This window comes from Globicephala melas, chromosome 11, assembly GCF_963455315.2.
Source record: "Globicephala melas chromosome 11, mGloMel1.2, whole genome shotgun sequence".
In the NCBI taxonomy this organism is placed as follows: Eukaryota; Metazoa; Chordata; class Mammalia; order Artiodactyla; family Delphinidae; genus Globicephala; species Globicephala melas.
The window spans coordinates 45264953-45290638 of NC_083324.2; the positions used below are offsets into that span (position 1 = coordinate 45264953).

General features: G+C 51.7%; 1 protein-coding gene and 1 long non-coding RNA gene across 5 annotated transcripts in view; one reads left to right on the plus strand and one right to left on the minus strand.

Annotated features, from left to right (window-relative positions):
- Nucleotides 1-2695: 2695 nt before the first annotated feature.
- On the minus strand, nt 2696-17742 carry LOC115838816 (uncharacterized). Of its 2 annotated transcripts, none has more exons than XR_004033781.3 (6): nt 17603-17742; nt 15253-15377; nt 13180-13446; nt 11797-11874; nt 10702-10886; nt 2696-4143 (listed from the first exon to the last, which is right to left on the minus strand). It is a non-coding gene; the product is annotated as an uncharacterized lncRNA (long non-coding RNA). The 2 variants fall into 2 exon arrangements; XR_009565852.2 differs by lacking the exon at nt 17603-17742 and adding an exon at nt 16913-17030.
- Nucleotides 17743-17864: 122 nt separating this feature from the next.
- VIPR1 (vasoactive intestinal peptide receptor 1) overlaps nt 17865-25686 on the plus strand; it is a 32944-nt gene continuing 25122 nt past the window's right edge. For all 3 annotated transcript variants that reach the window (XM_060308248.1, XM_060308249.1, XM_030830291.2), the window contains exon 1: nt 17865-18081. In XM_060308248.1, coding sequence (XP_060164231.1) covers nt 18004-18081 — 78 coding nt within the window. In that variant the 5' untranslated portion in view covers nt 17865-18003. The remainder of the gene's footprint in view (nt 18082-25686) is intronic.

Sequence of the window (25686 nt, forward strand, 5' to 3'; positions counted from 1 at the left end):
AAGTGGGCAAGGTCCTCTTTGTCTCAGACCTCCGTGCCTTCACACATGCTGTTCCCTGTGCCTGGAAAACCCTTCCTTCTTTCTTGGTATGTCTGACTTCCACACATCCTTCCAAACCTAACCAGCCTTCTTGGTATCCTCCCCCTTTCCTCTACCTGCTTTCCATGCATGGCCTCTGTGTCAGAATTCTTCTCACTGAACTCTGTCTGTTTTCAATTCTGTGAATTTCTCCAGCTCATCTCCAGAGACATGTCTGCGTGGGCTTTACTTCCCCTTCCATTAGTGCCCAGCAAACAGAGGGGCCGCAGTTTGTCAGAACGTGACCCCGCAAATGGATAGAAAAACCTTAAGTTCAACTGAAACATAACAGTTTTACAGGGTTTTCATAAATAAGAAATTTCCAATATTGCAGAAGTTCATCTGGAGACTGAGGAAATGAAGTGTTCATAAAAACAAAAGTGCTGTGAATGCAACGGTGTAAGTGAGAAGCTTCTCTTTTCTATGAAAACTAATTGCCCCCCACAGGCTGATGGCAAAAAAAGGAGCAATGAAGGATGCCAGAATTATTTATAAAGATCTGGTTGCTGTGGCTTTGATAAATTTAACATGCAATGCCCTTCAGAACCTCAACCCCAGTGGGAGCCTGTTGCTTCTGTGATCACAACTTGAGATATGTTTAAGGTTCTGCCTCGGGCTGGGTTTCAGAAACATCAAATGCCTGAATTTGTGTGTGTGTGTGTGTGTGTGTGTGTGTGTGTGTAAAAGAAGTCATAAACGCTTTGGAGAACTAGAGAACTATTTGGAAATATATCTCATCAGGGACTGCAAGTCTTTGAAATATCTATTCCAAATCCCCACTCATTTTTTCCTCCGTACAGCTCCTGGGTAGAAAGACACAGAAGACCTGCTTTTGTGAATTTAAATACAGGCTTCCTAGAAATCTGGTGGATGTTAGTGATTCTTGGGGATAAACAGATAAAAGCTCTGAGTAAAAACCTCGGTTCCACCCAAGATTCATGATCCCAGAGACGTATCCAACTCATCTACCTTCCTCCACGTTGCCACCAACTCCAGTCCTCTGGGGCTTTCCTCCAAGGTGTGAAGTATTTTTAGTAAATAAGTTGAAAGAAGAGGAAGAAGGAAGTCAGGTGGAGGTAATCATCATCTGAGCCTCTCTGGACCCTCTCCAGGTAGCTCTGGGAAGACAGAAATGTTAACAGGATCTGAAAGTAACATCTCTCCATAAATTCACGGCAAACAGCATTTTGCTACTTCTGATTCTACTCTACTCTAATGGAACTCGGCTCTACGAACCATGAAGCTCCCAATATCCAGGCAGGAGGACAAAAGGAAAGGAAACCCTGAGTAGTTGTATGATCTTGGTGCCTGTTTAGAAGGATGTTAAAACGGGGCTCCTCTGGCCTCAGTTTCAGAAGATGCTTCACTATGTTAACCACAAGATAGCCAAGTCAATCTGAGACACAGCCTTCCCATACACAAACTTACCAAGTAAGTGGGAACCCTCAGCTGGATCAAGGATGTCAAGCAAGATGAAAGCATGGAACGAGATATGATTTGAGGAGGAATTCTTTGGAGAAAACTGTGTTGGGACTTCAAGAGTTTAGATGGAATGCTACCTCCATTGCTTTTGGTCTAGAGAGAGGGCTTCAGTGGGAACATTCAGAAGGCTTTTGGGTTCTCTGAGCTGGGGAACAACATGGCCTGGAGTAGTACTCCTGCCTGGGAAATCAAGGGGGTGTGTGTGTGTGTGTGTCCTGTGGACCAGATGTGGGCCCTGTTGAGTCTTATTGAATTGTATCTCGATAAGGCTGTTATTTTAAGAGAAAGCGAGAGAGCAGTGGGGTACCTCAGTCTTTGAGCCAAACAGGCCTGTGCTGATACCAGCTCCATCACTTACTGGCCATGTGGAAATCTCTCGAAGCCTCTGTTTCCTTACCTGTAAAGTAGGAACTTAAATACCTACTATACAGGCTTATTGTGAAGACTGAGTAAGACTGAATAAGATCAGGTGTATGAGCTGCTAAATATGCTGTAAGAATACAGGATAGAGCACATAATAAGTGGATGCTAATAGTAATATTAGTAATAGTATTAAAGGATGAGATGTGCTTGGCCTCAGAGGTCTTTTCATTCATTCATTCACTCATTCATTCATTGAGTGAATACATACCAAGGGCTACCCTGTGCCTGACAATGTTCACAGCACTGGGGATATGGCAATGAACAAATCAGGAAAAAAAAAAATCCTACAATGGAATACTATTCAGCCAAACCAAAAGAATGAAATTTTGCCATTTGCAGCAACATGGGTGGGCTTGGAGGGCATTATACTAAGTGAAATAAGTCAGACAGAGAAAGACAAATACTGTATGATATCACTTATATGTAAAATCTAAAACATACAACATGGGACTTCCCTGGTGGTCCAGTGGCTAAGACTCCGTGCTCCCAATGCAGGGGGCCCGGGTTCGATCCCTGGTCAGAGAACTAGATCCCACATGCCACAGCTAAGAGTTCGCACGCCACAACGATGATCCTGTGTGCCGCAACTAAGACCCAACGCAACCAAATAAATAAATATTAAAAAAAAAAAGTACAACAAGCTAGTGCATATACAAAAAAGAGGCAAACTCACTGTTATAGAGAATAAACTAGGGTTTACCAGTGTGGAGAGAGAAGAGGGGAGGAGCAATACAGGGGTGAAAGAGAGGGAGGTACAGACATTTGGGTGTAAGATCGGCTACAAGGATGCATTATACAACATGGGGAATACAGCCAATATTTTGTAATAACTGCAAACTTAAAAAAAATTATGTTATATTTTATTATTATTTTAAAATTTTATTGGCATATAGTTGGTTTACAATGTTGTGTTAGTTTCAGGTGTACAGTAAAGTGATTCAGTTATACATATACATATATTCATTCTTTTTCTGATTCTAAAAATTATATTTAAAAAACTCCTGGTCTTGTGGAGCTTACATTCTAGAAGGGGGAGAAATACTACACAGACAGACAGACGTGGCAAATATCAGACAGGGACAGACGAAGGCCTCCAGGCCTTCTCAGAGCAGCTCGTTTTCAGGTTTTGCATTTCAGCCTTTAAATGAGGTTTCCCTTGAACCCATAATCCTCAAGGCTACAATCCTCAAGTTTGCAAAACTTCTGCCCATGGTATTCCCAAGACACTCCAAGCTGCATCTTGGGGCAAACCTGGCATCTCAGGCATAACTATTCTTTCCATATTTGATGCTAATGACCTGACTTAAAACAGGCCCTCCGGAAATAGAGACACAGATGTAGAGAACAAACGCATGGACACCAAGGGGGGAAAGCAGCGGGGGTGGTGGTGGGATGAATTGGGAGATTGGGATTGACATATATACACTAATATGTATAAAATAGATAACTAATAAGAACCTGCTCTATAGCACAGGAAACTCCACTTCTCTGTACAGTAGAAACTAACACAACATTGTAAAACAATTATACCCCTCCCAAAAAACAGGCCCTCTTACAAAATCGATGTTGCCATCACTTTCAAGAGAAAGTTATACTTCCCAGCAAACACAGTTCCAAGTAGTCATCGAGATTCCTGCTGATAATAGGGCCTCATGTCTCTCTGATTCAGTCTGGATCTTTCAAAACGCCTTGATTAAATTTGGCTCTTCTGAAATGTCAGTGGCTTTGACTCAGGAAGTGTGAATTCTCAGCAAGTCTGCCAAGTGTAGGACGCTTCCCTTCATCACACATTCACTTTCTTCAGTGACTGAGGCCTGTGTCTTACACAAATGAGTGCATTTTTAGCCTGATGGCTGAGGAAGAACTCTTTCCAGAATTAAATTCCCATTTCCCTTTGTCTCGCAGGCTCACTGTGCCCTGTGGGGACGTCATGCCCAGGTCCCCTCAGTCTCCTGAGCCTGGCGGTGCAGGTTCCCAGCTCACTGGGCAGCGATGTTTGAATGACAAGGGGATGTTGAGGCAACATTACCAGGAGGGTGTCCTTGGCTGTGATAAAGCACTTCTCAGTTTTCAGAAGTCTCTGCAGGCTCCTCTGTCTTCTCTCCCTCCCGAGCTCATGGCAGAGAGATGGGCTACGATTCTCTGATGCGATGCATTTGACTGATAGAACAGACACAATGACAGTCCCCTCTGGGAAGCAGCTCCGAGAACTGACTGCTGTATTTTCTGACAGGTGACAAGGGAGGAGGATATGAATGGACCAGGTACACCTGTCCTTTAATAGCCTGACACCTGGAACGACCAGCACCCCAGTGGCCATGGAAACAAAGAACAGGGTTGGGATGGGAATAGGGCTGAGACTGGGGAGATTTCACTGAGACCCTCTGTGTGTTGCTGGGGAACACGTGGAAATATTAGCTGCATCTCCTCGTGTGTCCTTGTTCTTTCTTAGCCCAATAGCTAAGACCTCCCACAGGGGCAGGATGAGAGAACAAGAAACTCAAAACTTTGGCTTGGCTTTTAAATGTCAAAAGTCATTCTGAGTTGTAAGAAACTGAAGGACTTGGCATGAAATTTACAGATCATCTAGAAACTTTGAAGACTTGTGATAGCTCAGAGCCAGTTTTCCCTGCCCCAAAGGAGAGGAGGGTCCCAGGATTAAGGAAGGGACAGCTTCTGGGGGTCATGTGGGCAGCAAGGGAGGTGGACACTGGGGCTTTCCCTGGAAATGGCGTTGCTCCTCCACCACCCGCTATATGGAAACTGCGGGGCATTTCCTAGGGACCTAGGGACCAGGGGGATAGGATAGGGACCTCAGACAGGCATGGGGTCCACGCCTAAGGTTGCAGATAAAACACAATACTAGGGACAGACTAAAAAATCACTCATTGTTTACCTGAAATTCAAATTTAACTGGGTGACCCGTATTTTTACTTGCTAAATCTGGCAGCCCTACTACTGGGAGAATCTAAAAGGCCCCCTCACTCTGAGCTTGAAGAGGGAGACACAGGCAAGGAAGGGCCGCAGGACACAGCAGCCTGGGGTGCATCGCCACCCCGTGACCAGCAGCAGGGGAAGGAAAATGTTTGGTCTGCATCCCAGGGAGCCCCAGAGCCAGCCTCTGGGTAAGGTTTCAGAAATCAGATGAGGAGAACACAGCTGCCACCTGCAGGGACCCCTTTCTTCAGAGCATCAGAGCAGATTGATGGTGGGACTCAGACCAGATTTTCACACACACACACACACACACACCCCATACATGTGCCTCTGTGCAAAAACCCCCATGGATCAAGCCCTGTGCCAGTTGGTGCACTTTTATGCTTAATCCTTTCTAAATGCGTTATTCTTTCCTTTGTCAGCCTCTCTACCCTTGCAACTGCCCCGTAAGGTAGGTGTTTTTTATCTCCATTTTCCTGATGAAGCAATATAGACAAAGAAGTTAGGTGAGTATCCCAGAGTCACCTTGCTGGCAGGTGGCAGAACTGAGGCGTGAGGCCGGCTGTTTAGTTCCGGAACCCGCACTCTCAACCTCCATGGGCTTGGCCTAAGGAATTCCGGAGCAGGAGGACGCTGTTGCAGGTCTATGACTGAGGGCAGCCCGGGCAACGACACTCCCAGGACTGTGGAGAATGCCAGCCCAGACCGAAAGATGCTCGGGGTCTCCAGCCTTCCCTCCTGTCAGCCCTGGCCTCCCGGGAATGCAGGGATACACCAGGACACAGGAAGGAGGATTAAGAGATGAGCTTTAGGGCTTCCCTGGTGGTGCAGTGGTTGGGAGTCCGCCTGCCGATGCAGGGGACACGGGTTCATGCCCCGGTCCGGGAGGATCCCACGTGCCGTGGAGCGGCTGGGCCCGTGAGCCATGGCCGCTGAGCCTGCGCATCCGGAGCCTGTGCTCCATGGCGGGAGAGGCCACAGCAGTGAGAGGCCCACATACCGCAAAAAAAAAAAAAAAAAAAAAAGAAAAAAAAAGATGAGCTTTAGACACTGAGGATGGGAACAAAAGGGAATAATGGCCCCAGAAGAGAACCAGCAATGCCTCCCTCACAAATCCCCATATACTCTAAGCCAGGACACAGAGACCCTGTGATCTGGAGTGGAAGGAATTTGCAGGGGTGGTGGAAGCTGTTCTCTCCAGGTACGAAAGACATCAGTGCCTTGTAGAAGACTCTCCCAACAGAGTCTTAAGTCCCCAGGTCATGAACTCTGGAAAACTGGCAAGGATTTGGGGTGACCTGATCATGAAGCATCTCTCTTTGTATTTCTTCTGATTTTACTATCTTCCCAACACTCAGTCTCTGCCACAGGCTGTGGCCAACGACAGTCATGTGGGAGTAGAATGTAACACACATTGGTGTTAGACGTGGAATAGCATGATGGTTAGGTAAGAGAGGCTCTGAAGCCAGCCTGCCTGTGTTCAAATGCCAGCTCTGCTGGGTGACATTGGACAAGCTCCTGACCCTCTCTGTGCCTCTGTTTCCACATCTGGAAAATAAGGACGATAATAGCACGTGCTTCACAATCTTTCTGAGGAGCAAATGAGATAATATATGTAAAGATCTTAGAGCAGGCCTGAGACATGAAAGCCCTCAAGAAGTTAAGATTCTGGGAGAGTGGGGCTTAGTTTAAAAGCTGCTGCAGTGACACAATTAGTTTTGAGTCTGAGGGAGGAAACTGAGGAACAATTCTAGCCCCTTGTCCACGGCCTGGAGTCGCTAAGTAGCAGAGCAGTAATTCTCATTTTATCTGGATGGCTCCAAAGCCGGGGCTCCATTCCTTACACCCTCCTCTTTCTATTTACATCAAGTAAACTGGGCTGAGCGGCGTCCTGAGGCCTCAGGAACTTGGCGCCACTGCCACCTGGTGGTGATGCTGCCACATGGCCCGAGGCTGGGACTCCCCACTGCAGGCAACCAGAGGTGAAGAATCGAGGACTCCCAAGGGGCAGCTTGACCAGTGAAATGAGACAGGTCCCCAAAGTCTCTCTGGAAACCTTGTCCACAGGGAGCTCAAGATTCTCGAGATTAGAATCTCTCCTTCTTGAAAAGGCTCTTTGAGCAAATGCTTGCCAGGGTCTACATGTGTGATTAGTTGTTTAATCAGATTAGCCAGCTCTTGGGCAGGAGAAAAGTCAGGGGGATGGGACATGGGACAAGTAAATTTTGATGGAGAAGATGCGTTCAGAAGGACTTAAAACATAAGCCTCACCTAAAGAGGTCAGATTTGGGCTTCTGCATATCCACAATGGAGGTGCTTAGCGTGATCCGAAGGTGGCCTCCCCGAACAGCTTGGGCTCTGGTGGGGAGAAGGGGTGCTTCCATTTCATGTGACAGAAGGCCAGCAGACACTGGCTTAGGCAAAGAAGGGAGCTGTAGCTCAGAAACTAAAAAGTCCACAGGCAAATCGGCTTTAGGTACCTGCTGTATAGCACAGGGAACTCCACTTTGCTGGACAGTAGAAAATAACACAACATTGTAAAACAGCTATACCCCAATTTTTTTAAAAAAAAAAGGTTTCAAGGAAAAAAAAGTCCGCCTTAGGTGCATCTGGATCCAGGGACTCAGATAATGTCAGCAGATATGTCTCTCATCATCTCTTGGGTCTGATATCCTGTGTCCTGGCTCAAATCTCAGGCAGGTCAATGTGGCCACAACAGCAGCAGGCTTATGTTTTCCTGGCTTGCTAGCAGAGAAACACACTTTTTTCCCAGAGTTCTGGCAAAAGTTCCAGGGCTGGTGCTCACTGGCTCAGCTTGAGGCATGTGACCATCAGCAAGGCTCTCACTGGTCAGGCCTAAGGCATGTACCCGCTACTGGAGCCAGAGTAAGGCTGACCCCCACTCCACCATTGAACCATGTGGGCCAAGAGTAGGGGAGCAGTAGTTTCCACCCCAGTAATCAAGACGGTGCTACCAGAAGGGCACGTGTTCTGCATGGATATATTTTTCACCGTGACGTCAGGAGGACTAAGGAAGAGTCTGCAACAGCTGAGTGGCCAGCATGCGCCAGGCTAGAGCACCCTGGCCATGATGAAACACATCCAGCCCCTCCACATGGAGGGAAGGCCACGACCCCAACCCTACTCTGGTCGCAGATTAAGGGATCCTCAGGCCCAAGCTTCCCCATGAGTTGATGCTTCTCTGAGACCAGCGATGGGACATTTCTTTAATGCACACAGTTGTGTACTTTCCTGGGCCAAGGCCTTTCTCCTGGTCCTCTGGTGGTGCCCAGTTGTCCTCAAATGTGGCCTTGGCTCTAGCCTGCAAGGCCTCTACCCTCTACTCCCTTCTTGCTCCCCAGCTGTAGGTTATACACACACACACACACACACACACACACACACACACACAATCCCGCCTCCACCACCAGTTCCAGACTTCCCCTCCCTAGTGCTCCGGCCCCTTCAGAGCACTGTTCCCACTGAGCCCCACCTCTGGGCTGCATCACTCAGAGAGCCTAAGTCCAGCCTGTGGCCTCCACTCACACCCTAACTCATCCGTGCAGAAGATTCTGGTCTCCTCAACCACTCTGAGGGCTCCAAGGGCAGGGGCTGAACTTCCTCCTTGCCTCCTCACCCCTTTCAAGGCAGAGGACAGAGATGTCTACACACCTCAAGGGTGGATAAATTATCTCATATCTGGAGCAAATTATCTCATATCAAGAGGCAAGAGAGCCAACAGCCAATCCAGAGTGGCTACCCAGAAGCAGCAACGGGTGTCAGGATTCACTTGGGCTGCAGCAGAACTGTTTAACTTGTCTGGGCCCCTGGCCCCATCTTTCTGGGCCCTGTCCCAACCCAGGCAAGAAGAGGCCGAGGGCAGGGGGAGCTGACAAGTGACTTGGGCCTGAGCAGGGTCAGGATAAAGGGGAAGTAAGAGAGAGGCATGGGCAGCTGAGGCTATTTTTACCCAGATCTGAGCAAAAAGAAGTGTGGGTTGCTCTGGCCAGTTAGTCCCATCCCCTGGTGCCTGGCCACAAAGTCAAGAGACCTGAGAGCAGGGCTGTGTGTCCCCTCAGGGCTGTGTCTCCCCTCCCGGGCTCCGTGAGGCAGGGCTGCGTCTCCGCCCTTAGACTGGGGCTCTTCGAGGGAAAGGCTGTGTTTTTTCAGAGTCATGCTCCCTGATTTAGGGCTGTGTCTCCCCTCTGACTGGAGGTCCTTGAGGACAGGCCTGGGTCTCCCCTCGGAGTCGGGTTCCCTGAAGGAGTGCTCTATCTCCCCTTCACTGTGGCTTCTCAAGGGCAGGGCTGGGTTTCCTCAGAGTGAGCTCCCTGAGCGAGGGCTGCATCTCCCCCTCAGACTGTGGTTCTTGGAGAGCAGGGCTGTGTTTCCTCATAGTGGGGCTCCCTGAGATAGGGAGGTGTCTCCCCTCAGTCTGGGGCAGCACCCACTGGACTGGGAGCCAGAGGGAGGGATGGGAAGAAGACAGGCAGAAGTGAGAACTTCCCCCAGGTGTCCTGGAGACTCCCAGCCTTGAGGCCCTGGCCTCTCTCTCTAGGGACCGTGGACTTGGAGACTCAGGCACTGCCTGACGGGAGCCAGCCACACATTCTCACTCCCTGTGACAGGCAAGGTGGATTGGGGTCAGAAGCCAGGCTAGGCTGATGCCCATATTCAGAAGTTAGGTATGATCCTGGGGTCATGGGTCACTCTGGATTGAGGCCCATGATCAGGATCAAAGGTTAGTTTTAATTGAGACCCATGATAAGGGTCAGGGGTCAGGTTAGAGGCAGGGATCAGTCTAAGATCATGTGTAACTCTGGGTGGAGGCCTTAGGTCATTAGGGATCAGCCTGTGATCAAGGGTCAGATTTGGCCTAGAGTCAAAGATAGGTCTAAGCAGAATAGGCTTGCAGGAGGAGCTCCAGCTCTCTTGCTACCCAATCATCACCACTCTGGGCCTATCATCCCAGGTCCTCCCAGAGGCAGTGACTGACATGGACTCAAGCCCTGAAGCATGACAAAGTCTCCCCTGAGAGACGTGTGGAGGAGGGTATTCCTGACAGAAGGAACAGCACAGGCAATGCCAGGGAGGCATGAAAGAGCTTGATGTTCTACAAGGCAGAGCCCAAGGCTGGGGCAGGAGTGGGGAAGCATATCCAAGACCAGACTAAGGAGGGGCTGGGGAGAGCTTCCCTCAGAGCTTGTGAGAGGGCAGCATTAGAATCCTGGGACAAAGGGAGGGCGGCGTCAGCTATGGGTTTTAGGAAGACTCATTCACTTATTTGTTCATTCAATAAACACCAATAGAGGGCCATGTGCCAGGCACCATTCCGGGGACTTGAGATACATTGGGGAACAAAACACCTGCAAATCCCTGCCCTCGTGGAACTTCTATTCTAGCAGAGAGAAACAGCCAATATGTGTAATAGAGTACGTTCACAAATAACTAAAGGACATTGTAACCTAGGAGGTGATAAGCACAATGGGGAAAAGATGTAGACAGGGTGAGGGGGCCCAGTCCAGGATTCGGAGGGGAGGAAGCAGTTTAGAGTATGAAGTAAGGGAGTCAGCCTTAAGGAGAAAGGTGAGGAGCTATGGTGATACCTGGAAGAAGAGCATTCCAAGCAGAGGGACTTAAGACCCAAGAGCAAGAGTGGGCTAGGAATCGGAAAACAAACTTACGGGTACTAAACGGGAAGGTGGGGGAGGATGAGTTAAGAGTTTGGGATTAACATATACACACTACTATACATAAAATAGATAAACTACAAGAACCTACTGTAGGGCTTCCCTGGTGGTGCAGTGGTTGAGAGTCTGCCTGCCGATGCAGGGGATGCGGGTTCGTGCCCCGGTCTGGGAGAATCCCACATACCGTGGAGTGGCTGGGCCCGTGAGCCATGGCCGCTGAGCCTGTGCATCCGGAGCCTGTGTTTCGCAACGGGAGAGGCCACAGCAATGAAAGGCCTGCATACCAAAAAAAAAAAAAAAAAAAAGAACCTACTGTATAGTACAGGGAACTACATTCAATATCTTGTAATAGCCTATAATGGAAAAGAATATATGTATAACTGAATCACTTTGCTGTACACCAGAAACTAACACAACATTGTAAATCAACTACATTTCAATTTTTAAAAAAGAGTGGGCCAGGAATGAGTTCTTGGACTAGCAGGGAGGCCAGGGTGGCTGGAGACAAGAGTGGGAGAAGCAGAGGAGAGGTAAAGGGGAGGTGATGGGGGTCTCACTCAGGATTTGTAAGCACTTTGAACTAAGGAGCAAATCACCTCATGTATGTTTTAAGATGTGTTTTAAAATAATCAGTCTTAGAGAAATAGTTAAATAACACCACAGAACGCAATCACCAAAACTCCGACTGTGGGAAGCCAGTGAACAGGACCAGTCCAATTTCTTCCAAGGAGAACTTGTGAGGAAAGGAGAGGCAGAGAGATGAGGGAGCCTCTATATTGAATTATAATATGTGAGCCTTATTTAAACAAACAACTGGTAGAAAATAGAAGTATTTATAAGGCAAAGAAAGAAAATTAAATAATGACATTATTTAACGCTGTTAAGGAATTTTGGCAGGTGGGGAGGTGTGGTGAGCATAAAAATGGTATTATGTGATGATAGTATTGTGGGTCTTTCTTTCTTTTTTTTTTTTTGAGTGCTTATCCTGTAGAGGTAACTACTGAGTTATATTAAATATAAAATGATAGATCAGTGATTTGATTTAAAATGATCATGGCTGGGGTGGGGACACAGAGAAAACAAAGTGATGGGGGATACGTGGGAGTTCACTATGCTATTTTATCCACTTTGTATATTTTGAAGCTTTTCTTAACAAGTTAAAAAACAATAATAATACTCAACTTGCCTGCTGAGGTTGGAGAGTAGGAGGCCAACACCTTGATTTCCACAGAGGACCTAGGTAGACCATATCTGGACTTCTGACCTACAGAAAATATGAGGTAATAAATGGGTGTTGCTTTAAGATGCTAAGTTTGTGGTAATCTGTAACACAGCAACAGAAAACTAATACAGTTCCCTTATCCCTTTCCCCTCCCTTGCCTTACAGAGAGAAAACAGGACTTAGACGTTTATCTTTCCTGGACATTTTTTAGACTTTTTCTATATATTTTTGTATCCATAAAAGTTACATAGTATTGTTTGCAGATTTTAAGTTCTATATAAGGAACACTGTATTGTACACCTCATTCTGCAACCTGCTTTTCTTGCTCAATACCATATTTTGAGATAGCTATCCCTGCTGGGAAATGTGGTTCTAGTTGATTTTTTTTTTTTTGACAGCTGAATGGAACTCCTGAGGGAAGGGTGTTCAGGTCTTCCACTCTGACTGTAGATTTGACAATTCATCCTTTCTTCATGTATCTTGAGGCTATATCATTAGATGCTTAGATGTTCATGATTATTTCATCTTTTTGATAGATTGAATGTTCTAATAGTACGAACTATTCCTCTTAAATTTCCCATCTTAAATTCTCCTCCTTTCACATTTACTGTGATGATTAATGTTTGTGATTATTCCTGATATCTGATTTTATGCTTCTATGTATCATGTATTCTTGTTTCTAATCTCCCACATTGACGGAGTTTTCTTTGTGTTATTTTTCCTTCTTCTAGTTGTTTGGGAGTTCCATTGAGACTTCCATCTTTTTCCGTCGATGGCCTTAAATTTTTAACACACACACTAGTCTCTGATGGCATCAATTATGTTACTTAATCCCCAGGTCTGTTTTGTCCCGTTAACATTATCTTCCTTGTCCAGAATCTCTGTCCAAGGCCAGCTACACAACAATTCACAGGAACCCGGGGCTGGGAGTGGAGAGGTGAGCGTGGGAACTGAGATCTTCTGTGGACCTAGGCTGAGCTCCTCCTGGGGTCGGGGTGCTACAAGGGCCACAGAGTCCATTGCCTCAGGAATGAGCTCTGAGACACAGCCTGGTGTTGGGGTCCTGGGCACCCTCCCTGTGACTCATTCCCTCTCTGCCACTAATCACCCAGAGCCTTGCCCCTAACTCAGCCTCCTCCCAATACACGCTGGCCACGCCCTGCTCTCAGACCCGGCTGGGAGCAGATGCGTCTGTCCTGACTCACACCCATACACAGCACACACACTCACGTGCTCTTACACACGGACACACACACGCACATGCGCACACAGATACGGCAGTAGGCATTTGACCAAGAAACTGTGGCTGCTGTTAGAGAGTAAATGGGGGAGGCGGGGAGTCCTCACCTCTGGAGTCTCCCAGACTTGCTGTACCACGATGCCAAGCCGCCTGATGACAGACCGCTGACCCCCTCATAATGAGCCCTGGGATTCTGAGGAAAGGAGCTCCCTCTTAAGTCATCCCTGTCTGTGCCCAGAATAGGCATTCCCCAAGGGTAGGACCTTAGGCTCCTCTTTCTCTGTCTCCTGGAGCAGGAGCTCTCCCCCGGCCTTCATTTTCCACGCCTCAGTTTCCCCCCTGTGGTAGCCGTAGACATGCCTCACTTGGATCTCCTGTCAAGAAAGAATGTGCCATTCAGCTGTGGGGAATGCAGTGAGCTGACAGGCTTTCTGAGTAGCGCTTTCAGGATGCACCACAGCATTTGAGGTGAGGGTTCTGCTCTTCCCAGATGGCCCCCAGACACTGACTGTGCAGAGTAGGGTTACTAAGGCGTCCACGTGTCACCTTTGCTCTGCAGCTCCGGGTCAGGCTAGCAGAGGCTCTGTCAGAGCTGGGTCGCAGTCTGAGGTTCTCCCTGCTGGGTCCTGCCTTTTCCTCCTTTGTCTTTCACAGGGCCCCCCTGCCATCCAATAAACTTCCGATAATACTAACTCCGTCTTAGCATCTGATCACTAGAGGGCCTGAACTGATGCACCTAGAGTTGGCACCATCACCTCCCCTCTGCCCCCTCCCCTCCCGAGCTCTAAGCCCAGCCTCCAGGACCAAGGAGTGATGCTGGCCATTTCCAAACCCGTCCCTGGGCTTCATTTCCCCATCTCTCAAGTCAGAACAATTCTCCCTCCGTCACCTGCACTCCCATGAACTCTTGTTTTTTAGCTAGTGCAGCTGCAGCATCACCAGAAGATCCCTCCAGTGCCCTCTGAAGCAGTGGTAGGCTGTCCTAGAGGGGCAGCCAATGTCTAAGTCACTGCAGCATCCCCAGTGCTCATCAGAGGGCCAGGTCAGTGGAGGCGGTGATACAAGAGGGATGAAGGAATGCTATTCACTGCAAGCAGTTACAGAAAGGATGAAAGGAATATTGCTTCTCTAAGCAATAGGCCTCTCCTGCCCTCCACCAAACCATGGCTTGGAGTTAAGAAACATCTTCTCACAGGAAGAACCGGCCCCAAAGAAGGAGAGGCCTGGGGAGGTGATGAGCACCTCTTATCCTTGGAGCTGCCAGCCCCACTCGATGAATAAAGACCTAAGGTGTCTTCAACTCAGAAGCCCAGAAAGGGCAAATCTTGCTTGCATCCACACAGAAATGTGGATGGCTCCGGAAGGGGCATCCTGAGCAGTGACTCCCCAGGCCAGGTCCCTGCCAAGGAGGCCAAGACCACACCGTGGTCCCCAGCTGCCCTTCCCACTCCACTGCAGACCTCACCGTCATTGAGTTCCTCAGCTGGGAGCCTTGAAGCAGTGAGTGCACGACTCAAGAGGTGGGAGAAGGACTGGGGGAGGCAAGGTGGCACCCACAGCAAGAGTGAGGCAGGCAGCCAGGAAGCCACGCAGTCTCCAAATGAGTAACTGCTGACTCTTTCCTGCCTCGCCTGTCATCACGGGGGAAGGCAAGTGACTCTGCCTCTCTGTCTTTCCCCCCACCTTCTGCACCCCTCTGTTTCCTGCATCCAGAAGGGAGGTGGGGCTTGGGCCAGAGACTGGACACTGGTTCCAGGGATCCAGGAGGAGAGACTTCAGAACAGAATACCCTTGGAGGAATCCATTCAAGAGGACATGGGGGAGCAGAGAGCAAGAGGTGGCTGTGGCCCCCTCCCCAAACCTGGACTGATGAGGCAAAGGTCAACTCCAGAGGGACTCGGGCTTCGGGGTGGGGGGTGGAGAATGGAGATCCAAGTCACTGTTTCCCACCCCCTCAAATAGTCTGCCTCTGTGCCCCCCCCAACACACACACACCCCCTGTTTCTGATATCCCACTCCCACCCCAGAAGCTTTCCCAGATCATCAGACAGGTGAAAGGATGGTTTTCTCATCAGATTCCAAGAACTCCCCAGGAGTAGGCCCCCAGGTGATCCCCACAGTGCCTCAGGACATAGAACAGGACATGCGGTAACAATTCGTCAAAACAAGGTCAAACATACTCTTGGTTGAATTGTTCAGGTATTGGTTTGTTTTGGCTATTTTCTTTTTCCTGCTTCTTTTACTTCTGAAGTTGTTTTGTGACTTTTGATAGGTAAGGAAGGGTGGGTCTCCCAGGAGAACGATTCTGAAAGAACAAAGAAGTAATTTTCATTGCAAAGAATCTGCATGGAAACTACTATTCCTCAGTCACCCTGGGTGCAAGGGCATCCAGGGGCCCTGCCAGTCACTCTCGCTGCTTCCAGCCTGCCCACGTGTAGTCCTCAAGCTAAGGAGGGGGTGTCGTGTGGACACCCTCCAGAACAAGGGGAGAGGCAGCCACTCCCAGCTGATTCCCACCCCTCCTCCATCTGCCCCCTTCTGGGCCTGGCCAAGGGTTACTTGGCAAAGTGGGGTCTGGCTCTCTCCTATTCTCCAATCCTCACCTCCCTCAAATGCACCCTCAAGTAACCAAGATACTTGTCCTCAGAGAGAGCAGAACTTTAACAGGCCAAAGGACATGCTTTAATGGTGGGATTTCATCAGCTTTCTGCAGCTGATCAGATGGTGTGTGTGTGTGTGTGTGTGTGTGTGTGTGTGTGTGTGTGTGTGTGTGTGTAGAGTGGGCAAAGGTTTATGAGATCCAAAGCTCATGGATTTGCCATTCATATCTAGGATTCCTGGGTCACTGTGCCAAGCAAAGGTGACTTTCCAGAATGAGGACAAAATTCCACTGCCCTGCTAGAGCACTGAGGCCTGAGAGGGAGTAGTGGCAGGGTCGCAGAGGGAGGCAAGGACCTCTGACTCCTGAGCCTAACCTGGCCTCCAGAAGTGAGAATGGATGAGGAGATGGCTTGTGATTCTTCAAACACTTCCTCCCCTGAGAAAGCGAGTTCAAACCCCAGAATGGCCAGGGCAAGGGCATCTCCACAGTTCTCCTGTCTGGGGAAGGGCTTATGTCCAGGCTTACTGATTATATCTGGAAGGAGGTAGAAATTTGGAGGGAGTACAATAGCTCCCCAGGTCCTCCTCAGGCAACAGGTGCCACTGTCTTATATATCTCTGTGCCCCAGTGCAAAGCGCAGAGCCTGGCACACAGCAAACTCTTAATGATTGTGCAAGGGAGGGAAGGAGGGAGGGAGGGAGAATAGGAAGCAAATGCTAGCACCCCAAATAAGCCGAAATCGAGGAGCGGCTCGGCGCTCATCCCTTCCTGGCTTTCCCTTGTCTCTCCATAATTCCATCCTACCTTTAGAAGGTCAGCGGCCCGAGTACCCCGCGCTGCAGGGAGGGAGAGCAGGGTGCGCCCTCAGGGAACTCTGACGCACTTGCTGATCAGCCAGAGCCTGGAGTAAGACCTCCTTCAAGCAGCCGCACATTCCGCAGGCGCCCAGGGACGCGCGGCCCTCTCCGCCTCTCCACTGAACATCGCCTGCCCTCATCCCCCTATCACAGTCACCCATCAGTCACCCTACCCCACTGCCACCACCGCCACCTCCAGCCTCGACTGCACCAGTCTCGAACCCTCGGAAAGAGGGCAAGGCAGCCACCTGCATTTGGTCCACAAGAAGGCGCCCTTCTAGGGCGCGGAGCCAGTGAACCTGCCCCTTATTCTAAGGAAGAATAAACCGAGCTCTGAGGATGCACGGTGGAGGAGGGCTGGCCCGATGTCCCCCGCCGAACCTTGGAAGTGAGGCATCAGAGGCCGGCTCCGGGCCTTTCTCCGTATCTCAGTTTCCCAGTACGTAAAATAGGGAAGGCTGGAGGAGGAGGGCTCTGGTTGTTTTAGGTCGGAAGAGCGCAGACCGGGCCCGCGCGCTGGCAACAGACCTTCCCTTCCCGCGTGGGGGCGCTGGAACTTCAGCTCTGCCTCCTTCCCGAGGTGCCCCGGCCCAGACGCGCAAGGGAGCCGACTCGTCATCCTTCTTGAAGCACGACCCTCCGCCCCCGCCTGGCCGTGAATGGTCCGGGAGCCCAGCCGGTGCCGAGCGCGCCCTGCCGGGTCGCCGGGGCTCAGGGGAGGCACCAAGGAACCCGGCGTCGGGACTCACTCGCGCCCTAGCTTCCCTTAGCCTGGCCTCTCCGGCGCGAGGGATGAGTTGGGGTGACTGAAAATGGATCAAACAGTGAGCCCCACCTATCTGGGGCACTTGCAGCCCAGGACCCTAGGCAGGTCGCGCCCTCAGCCTAGAGAATCAGAAGTGATTTGTGCTGTCTCCTAATCCGGCCCGCCTGCACCAGCCCTCCGAGGCGCAGAAGTGGAAAATGGGGAGGCTGGCGGGGGGACCTCCTAGAGGAGGTGGCTCTGAAGTTGGACGAGCAGAGCGCCCTGGGGTGGGGCTAAGGGGGCGTGTGGGAGTGGGAGATCGTAACCTGGCGCTTGGAAACGTCGTGAGCCAAGCAGAAAAGAATGCGACGGTTTGGGTCTTCCGGGGATGCGGTCCGAAGGGACGAAGGCCTGCCCACACCTCGCCTCTGAGGACTGACGTGTGAGACTGGCGGAGGGAGCGCTGGGACACCCGACTCGCCGGGGCTTCCCCCAGCCCCGCCCCACACCTGCGCGGCCGCCCCGCCTCTGCGGAGCCATTGGCTGCACCCGCCGCCCGTCAGACGAGCCCCCGGGGCCCGCCCTCGCTCCGAGCGGGGCCTCTTAACGCAGGGGCACCGCAGCAGCGCCACTCTGTCAGTCTCCCCAACGTCCGCTGCGCGGTACGCCGCCCATCCGCCCGCCCTTTACCGGCGCCGGGCCGCCCGCCGCGGACCCGGGGCGGACCATGCGCCCTCCTAGACCTCCGCCCGCCCGCTGGCTCTGCGTGCTGGTCGGCGCCCTAGCCTGCGCCCTCGGGCCAGCGGTGAGTGTCCGCCGAGCCGCCCAGAGTCCCGGCAGCTGGGGGTGGAGCGAGGGTGACGGGAACCCAGCCGTGTGCTCAAGTCTGTGTGGAGGGGATAAGGGGCGCGGAGCACCGTGTCTCGCCTCCCCTGCGCCCCAGACCGGATCTAGACCCGAGGGCGGGGTGGGGTCTCCGTCGAGCCTAGTCCCTTCTAGCGCTGTTTGGAGCCCGCTCAGCGCCGGGATCTGGGACACCGGTGGAGGGGAGACGGTTAAGGGCGGACTCCAAACTTGCCTTCCGTGTAGTACCTGTGGGTTGGGGAAGTCAGTGGATGCAGGGTCGGGGACTGTGGTCCACTGAAATGGAAGGTCTGCTAGACAGGAGGTTGGAGGCAGGCTGTGAGGGTCGTCGTTGTGTGCTGTGCCCCACCGGAGGTGTCTGTGGGGCATTAAGCTACTTGTAGAAGTGACATTCAGCAGCAGACCAAACACGGAGGACCCTGGGACCCGGGAAGGGGCTTTTGGGATCAGGTGGCTGGCAGGCAGACCCTTCTGTGCCCTCCCACTGAGCAGAGCTGAAAGGTATGGAGCTCAAGGTGGAAGGTGGTGGGCAGTAAGGATTTGGAGTGGTGTTTCTCAGGGAGGGCCAGACATGTGCATGGGGAAAGCTAACCAGGGAACAAACAACCAACAAACAGTGGCCACCCTCTTCCTCCCACTTCTGCTTCATCTCCATATGGGTGTGTGTGTGCCCCTGGTGCATGTGTGCCCTCGTGCCCCATGTGTGGGTGTGCCCATGTGTGTGCCTGGGGGTGTGGCTTACCTGGGCTGCAGGGCAGATTCTGGTTGAGGCAGGAGATGCATGAGTCATCTCTCTGTAAGATCAGGGAAGACCTGAAGACTACCCAAGCCCATTTTACAGATGGGCAAAGTGAGGCCCAAAGATAACAGAGCCACACCTGTCCCCCACCCATCAGACCTGGGCTGAGGTTGATTTCTTTCTACCCTTACCCCAGGACTTGAGGAATCTGCAGTTGCTGCTTGGACAGGGCCTAAAACCTGTGGGTTCCAGGTCTGGCACCAGCTCCAAGTTGGCTGGTGGGTGGATGGAGTATATTGGTCATCTAGTTTCTTCTATCCCATGATTACCTCCCTTACCATCACCTCCACCAGGGCAGGAATCTCTGTTCCATCTAGCTAATGTCTTGCACACTCCGGGAAGGGGTGCTCATCGTTTGTCCTGGGAGCAGGCCTTAAGACAATTGGCATAATTCCTCTCCTCCCACTGATGGCCGTGGTGAGACCCACCTCCTGAGCACTCAAAGCCCCACCAAGTTCTGGCCCTGAGGCCGTAGCTCTGGCACCACTTACAGCCTCTCAGTGTCACAAAGCCTCCAGGCCTCACCAGCAACCCTCGGGCTCTTCCACCCTTGGGCTCCAACCACTCAAATTCTCCCTGGAGGGGCTTCCCTGGTGGCACAGTGGTTGAGAGCCCGCCTGCCGATGCAGGGGACGCGGGTTCGTGCCCCGGTCTGGGAAGATCCCACATGCCACGGAGCGGCTGGGCCCGTGAGCCATGGCCGCTGAGGCTGCGTGTCCGGAGCCTGTGCTCCGCAATGGGAGAGGCCACAACAGTGAGAGGCCTGCGTACCGCAAAAAAAAAAACAAAAAAATTCTCCCTGGATGAGCCAGGGATCTTGAGACCGCCACTGGCACCCCATTCTCCCATCCCTGGAGGCTTCTCAGCCTAGGGGCAGAGTGATTTCAGTGGGGCCCCTTGTCGTGCAACATCTGCCCCCCACCTCCTGAGAAAGTACAAAGCCTGGCTCTTCCCATGCCTACCCTCCCCTGTTCTTTCCACATTTTGTTTGGTTAGTTCCCAACTTGAGCTGCTCCTCCAGAAAGCCTTCCCTGATTGCTCCAGCCCACTCAGCCCTTCCCCCTCTGACCCCACCCTTCAACCCTACTCACCTCCCAGCCTGGGCTCTTTTGACCATCCCATGGGATCAAGGGCTAAGGTCTCTCACCCTCCCATGTTCCCTACAGCCCAGTGCAGGGCTGGGCCCACAGAGGGAGAAGGGACTCACCCAGGAGTGGATGAGAGCAGAAGGGACTCACCCAGGAGTGGATGAGGGCAGGCTGGAATGAGGGGCCCCCATTTCCCTCTCTATTTCTCCCTCCTCCCCACCAGCCAGCACTTGCTCCCATAAGGAATTGACACCAGGCAATCCTACTCCAGCCAGACTTGGCGGGGGGGTGGGGGTGGCAGGGGTGGGAGTACGTTACCAGAGTCATAAAATGGTAGCTGCAAAGTTCAGTTTGAAAGCCCAAGGCCTTATCACTCCTGTTTATGGAGCCCTGACCTCAGTCTGTGAAGAGGAAATCTCTGAACAGGGAAGCAAGAAAAGGAAAGAAAACCTCCAGTGTCTCAGAAGAGGAAGTCCGCCCCAAGACCACCCTCCAGGCCTTCCACTACTCCCACCCCCTGGACAGCAGGCACAGGGGCTCCTCACTGGTAGCAGAACTGCTCAGGCCAGTACCCAGCCCAGAGCAGGGGCAGGAGGTGTCATAGAGAAGGAGCAGACCCACGCCCTGCCCTGGGAAGATTCTCCAGTTGGTAGGGGAGAGCTGAGCCAGTGACCCAGGAGAACCAGCCCAGGTGGGTGTGGGGTGCAGCTGCCCAGAAATGGGGCAAGGGTTGCTGAGAGGAGCAGTCAGGGAAGGCTCCCTGGAGGAGGAAGAGCAGTCCCTGAAGAGTTCAGCCAAATGGTCCAACCTTCCACCTGAGACCATAAAACAACCTCTGTTGGCAGGACCAATGAGCCTGACCCCAGAAAGTGGAGGAAGCCCTCAGCTCCCCCCAGAGACTGGGGTGGCCCTGGGCTTGGGGGACACTTGGTTCCTCTGATTCTTCTCTGAAGCGGGTTGCTGGCCATCTGCTCCTGAAGGCTTCACCTTGCCGTAGGCATGCTGCCCCAGCCCTCTGCTTCCAGCTGCTCCAGAAGCTGTCCATGGCTACCCAGCCCTCCCGGCCCCCAGCAAGCCACCCTATGGGCTTTAAGAAACACAGCTACAGAGGGGTCAGGTCTCCTCCTTAAGTCAAGGGACAACGTCAGTTAGGCCTGCCCAGGGCTCCCCAGGGACTGCGCTGGAAGAGCGAGCTCCCCTCAGAGGTTTCCACCCTCCCATGCTCCCCTGAGTCTCCATCTTTCCTGACGTTTCTAGAGCTTCCATGATAAGGAGCCTGAGCTGGGTCCTCCCCTCACTCCATGGCAATGGCCAGTTGACCTGGAGAGCATGTTTCCTTTCTTTGGAAGGGCCTCTGTTTCCCCATCACAAAAGGGAGGGTGAGAACCCTTGGCCCAAGATTCAAGAGAAATGGGAAGAGAGGCCAGCTCCACCCTGGCTGGGGCAGAGTCTTCCCACCCACCCACCCCCAGCATCACGACTGACTGTGAAATGGGCTTGGCCGTCCAGTCAGGACTTCAGTGAGACTTGAAGGAGGTGAAAGTGCTGTGTGAACTATGTGACAGGTCTTTCTTTCCTCTTGATCCCCAGCTTGGGAGCCCTAGGGACCCTTCTTCAGCCCTCTCTTGCCCCCCTTGCCCAGGGGCTTCCAGGGCAGGCGGGAGTACTGGGGACAGGGAGTAGTGCTTCCTCATGGGCGGCCAGACAGTTTGGGGGGTGAGACTCCAGGCCCAGGTAGGCAACGGATGATGGGCCTCCCTGCACGCAGGCAGCCTCATGGCAACCCAGCCTGGGTGGAGCCTGCCACTCGCAGGGGCCCTTCGCTGTGGCACCCCTGGACGTGGATGCAGGAATGGGGCCAGGGGACTAGACAGAGCCCTGTCCCTTTCTCCCTGCTCTTTGTCATCATCCTCCCAGACTCAGCCCTCCCCTCTCTGACTTTCCCAACACAAAGCTGTTCTCTTTGCACCCAGGAAAATGTACAATACATGCAAACTCTCCCACATACCTTCGATGTATTTCAGAAGAAAAAGAAATACAATTTAATCTTTCCATCACATTATGGGTTTTTTTTTAACTTTTATTGTGAACATTTTCAAACATATTTTTTTTAAGTGGAGTGAATAGTATAATGAACATGGAAATACCCATTTCTTGGAGTGATGTCAGCAAAATGGCAGGCAGTATAGGAATGTCCTGTGTTTGTCCACTCCCAATGTCTAGATTTGAAAATTATTAACCTTTAACCATTAATATTTGCATCATTTGCTTTTTTTGACCAAACTATTTTAAAATACATTATAGACATCATAGAACAAATTATTTTAAGATGCATCTCTAAAATCAAAGGATATTTTCCTATGTAACTATGATACCATTATCGCACCTAACAAAATTAACAGGGATTCCTTAATAGTCGATATTCAGATATCCCCCAGCAGCATTTAATCCAGCATCACAAGATGAGTGGTGATATTATCAAGGTGGGAGGGTTGCACCTACTACGAGGACCTTTCCTGCCTGTGCCATGATGGGACTGTACAGCAAGCTGGCAGGTGGGCGAGGGGATGAGCAGGAGGTCTGGAGCAGGGTGGGTGGGCAGGAAGCTGGGCTTCACTGGACAGGGCCCAATCTTGTATGCACCTCCTCTCATGTGGTTCATGATGTGAAGGTCCATATCTCCCAGGAAGTGCCTCCCACCATCTTAAAAACAAGTTTTTCCTGCCCAGGGGGTCATCAGACGAGGAGAAGAGGTCACTAGCCGACGTATCGAGGAGTCATGGCTCCCTGTGTCGGTGCCCTGCTCTCTGCCGGTGACCCGACATCAACATCACCCACAGACACCATGTTTGAAACTGAGTGTCTTTCCCCAGTGGTGCCCAGGATGACTTTCAAAGGACAGAGAATTTAAACCTGAGTCTCTGCCGCCCCGGCTTTGCTGGCCATTCTTGTGGCGATCCTCTGCAAAGAAAGCCTGTAAGGCTTCATGCCCCTCAGTAAACCTTGCAAGAAGGGCCTCTTGAGGGACCAGGCTTAACCCCAGGCTGAATGCCTTTGCTTGCATTCTCCTAATAATGAGAGCCCTTGCCCTGGTACCACCCTAAGCTGAGGAAAGTTCTTTCTTGCTCCAAACCCAAGCCTGCATCCCAAGCCCTATGTCTCCACTCTTTTTCTTACCCCCCATCCACCAACACCAATTCTCACTCCATCCTCCTACCCCACCCCACCACCAGAGCTCAGCCTTCCCCAGGACTTGCAGAGACAGGAGGCTTTGGACTATTGGCAAAAGGATGTCAAAATACAGGGAGGGGGAGAGAAATCAGACTGCAGTACGGGGTAGGGGAAAACCAGGCTTGAGACCTTTCCTCTGGAGGGCACTGCTGCCACTTGTCAGTGGGCAGGACATTCAGACTGCCTGGGGTTCCGCAGGGCATTCAGGCTGGCGCTAGGCTGGGTCCGGGCGTAGACAGCAAGGCAGCCAGGCATGAGGGGCTGGGCTGGGCTGGGGCTTTGGCAACAACTGCTAACCCTTGGCAATCCCCTCGTGTCCCTTACATGTGACCCAACACAACCCTGGATGTAGGTGGTGCTGTCATTGTCCTCATTTTACAGGTGAGGTGAGGTGACTTGCCCAAGGTCGCCCAGCCCGAAAGTGGCAGACAGTATGATTCCAGAACTTTTGGACTTAACTAGGCTCTGCTGTCTTAGAAGAGGAGCTACTTCTTCCAAAGTGGCTATGGCATGTCACGTGACGCCCTGGGACTTTAGAGGCAGTTTTTAACTAGTGAAATGTACAAATCTGAAGTGATGGCTCAAGGAATTGTCTCACACGTGTGCACCTGTGTAGCCACCACCCAGATCAAGCTATTATACATTCCCATCAGCCCAACAGACTCCCTTGTGTCTCTTCCCACTAAGATGATAATTTCAACTTCTTTTAGTGCCCTCTGCAAAGCCAGGAGCATGTTTCTCCTGTTTTCCGTGACTGCTGGATCCCATGATTTACCTTACCTTCCTATGCCTGCCCCCATTCTTTCCTCCTTTTACTCCTTCTCTCCTCTCCCCTTCACCTCCTCCTCGGCTACAAGATCTCCATCTCCTTACCGATTCAAACACAAAAGCCAAAATGAAGGGGGCAGCAGGGGAAGCTGGGTTGCAGTCCTGTGTGCCTTTGATCACACTGCTTTCTCTCTGGGTCCTCAGTTTCCCCTCATGACTCTTTGTTGCCCCCTTATTTCAGTGGGGGGCAGGGAGGAGCTTAAATAAATCGTGGATGGTAATGGGAGGATGGTAAATGTGACCCTCCCGAGCCCCCGCTCTCTACTCCCCATTCCCCAGCTTGTTCCAACCATCCCTAGCAGGAAAAAAAAAAAAGAGCCCTCCTTTGACAAACCTCGGAAGCGCAAATCATCCATGGTGGCCCACAGTGCTTGGTAATTTACAGGCAGGAAGTTCTTTCTGCTGTCTCACCTATTCCAGCCTGCTGCATTCGAGACCCCTCTCACAGACTAGCTGCTCCTCAGAGGGACTCACGCGCACCCATCGCCCTGCTTCCGTCTCCCGTGGCTTCTGCAGCCATAGTTCTCTGGCCCTGGGATGAAGCTGGAGGTTCTGATTCAAGACCGGTAGCTGTGGTCTCAAGCTTCCCTTGAGGGGGTTGCGTATGGCCCACAACACCTGAGCTGGCCTCACCCCGTCTCTCTGAGCCCCTAGCATCTAAGAGCTACAACTCTCAGCATCTTCACCCTTTCCCCCAGAACCGCAGCCTTTGCCCTATATCTCAGGCAGCCTCACGTCAGGAAGAGGAAGCAGGGCCTCTCCCAAGCCCCTCACGGTGGGAATAAAAAGGAAGAGGCCTACTGAGCAAGTGGAATTAACAAGACTTGGCGAATCCACGCCCCCAGCCTGATACTCAGGACTCTCCTACAAACCCCCAGTCAGTCACCTCCCACATCCGGCCAACAAAATGGCAGGAGACACAGGATCAGGATTGAAGGAATGCTATGGACTTCTTCACTCTTGCCTGAGTCCCTTCTTTTGGGCTCAGGAACTGCTGTCACAGAGAAGGTTTTGGGGGTCCAGTCTAGCCTGAAACTCTCATCTTAAACCAACTGCAAGGTGAGATTGACTTTGAGGCCTGCTTCCTCCTCTCCACGTGAGGTGGCAGGAGGCAAGTTGGGAGACCTAGGCAGTGGTGGGATTAGGAAGGGTCTTGAATGCCAGTTTTGATGTCTGGGCTTTGACTCCTAGGACCATCAGAGATTTGATGCAGGAGAACGAGGATGGGGATACACAATTTACAAAGATCCCTCAGGTTGCAGGTGGTGGGAATGAAAGCTACTACACTAGTCCAGGCAGAGCTGATGAGGCCTGGCCCCTGCCTGCGTCTCCCAACTTGTCTCCTGATGCCTCCAGCACCCCTTGCCGCAGCTACATCGGGCTTCTTGCAACCTTGAATGTATTAGGCATTTTCATGCCTCCACGCTTCTGCACACACTGCTCCTACTTTCTGGAATGTTCTTACTCTACCTCTAATTGTCAAACTCTTACGCAACATCAGAGGCCCACCACTACTGCTCATTCTCTGTGAAGCCCACACACCAGCTCTATCCTCCCCTGGAACCCTTCCCTGGGACCATTAGACTTGGCTACATCTGGC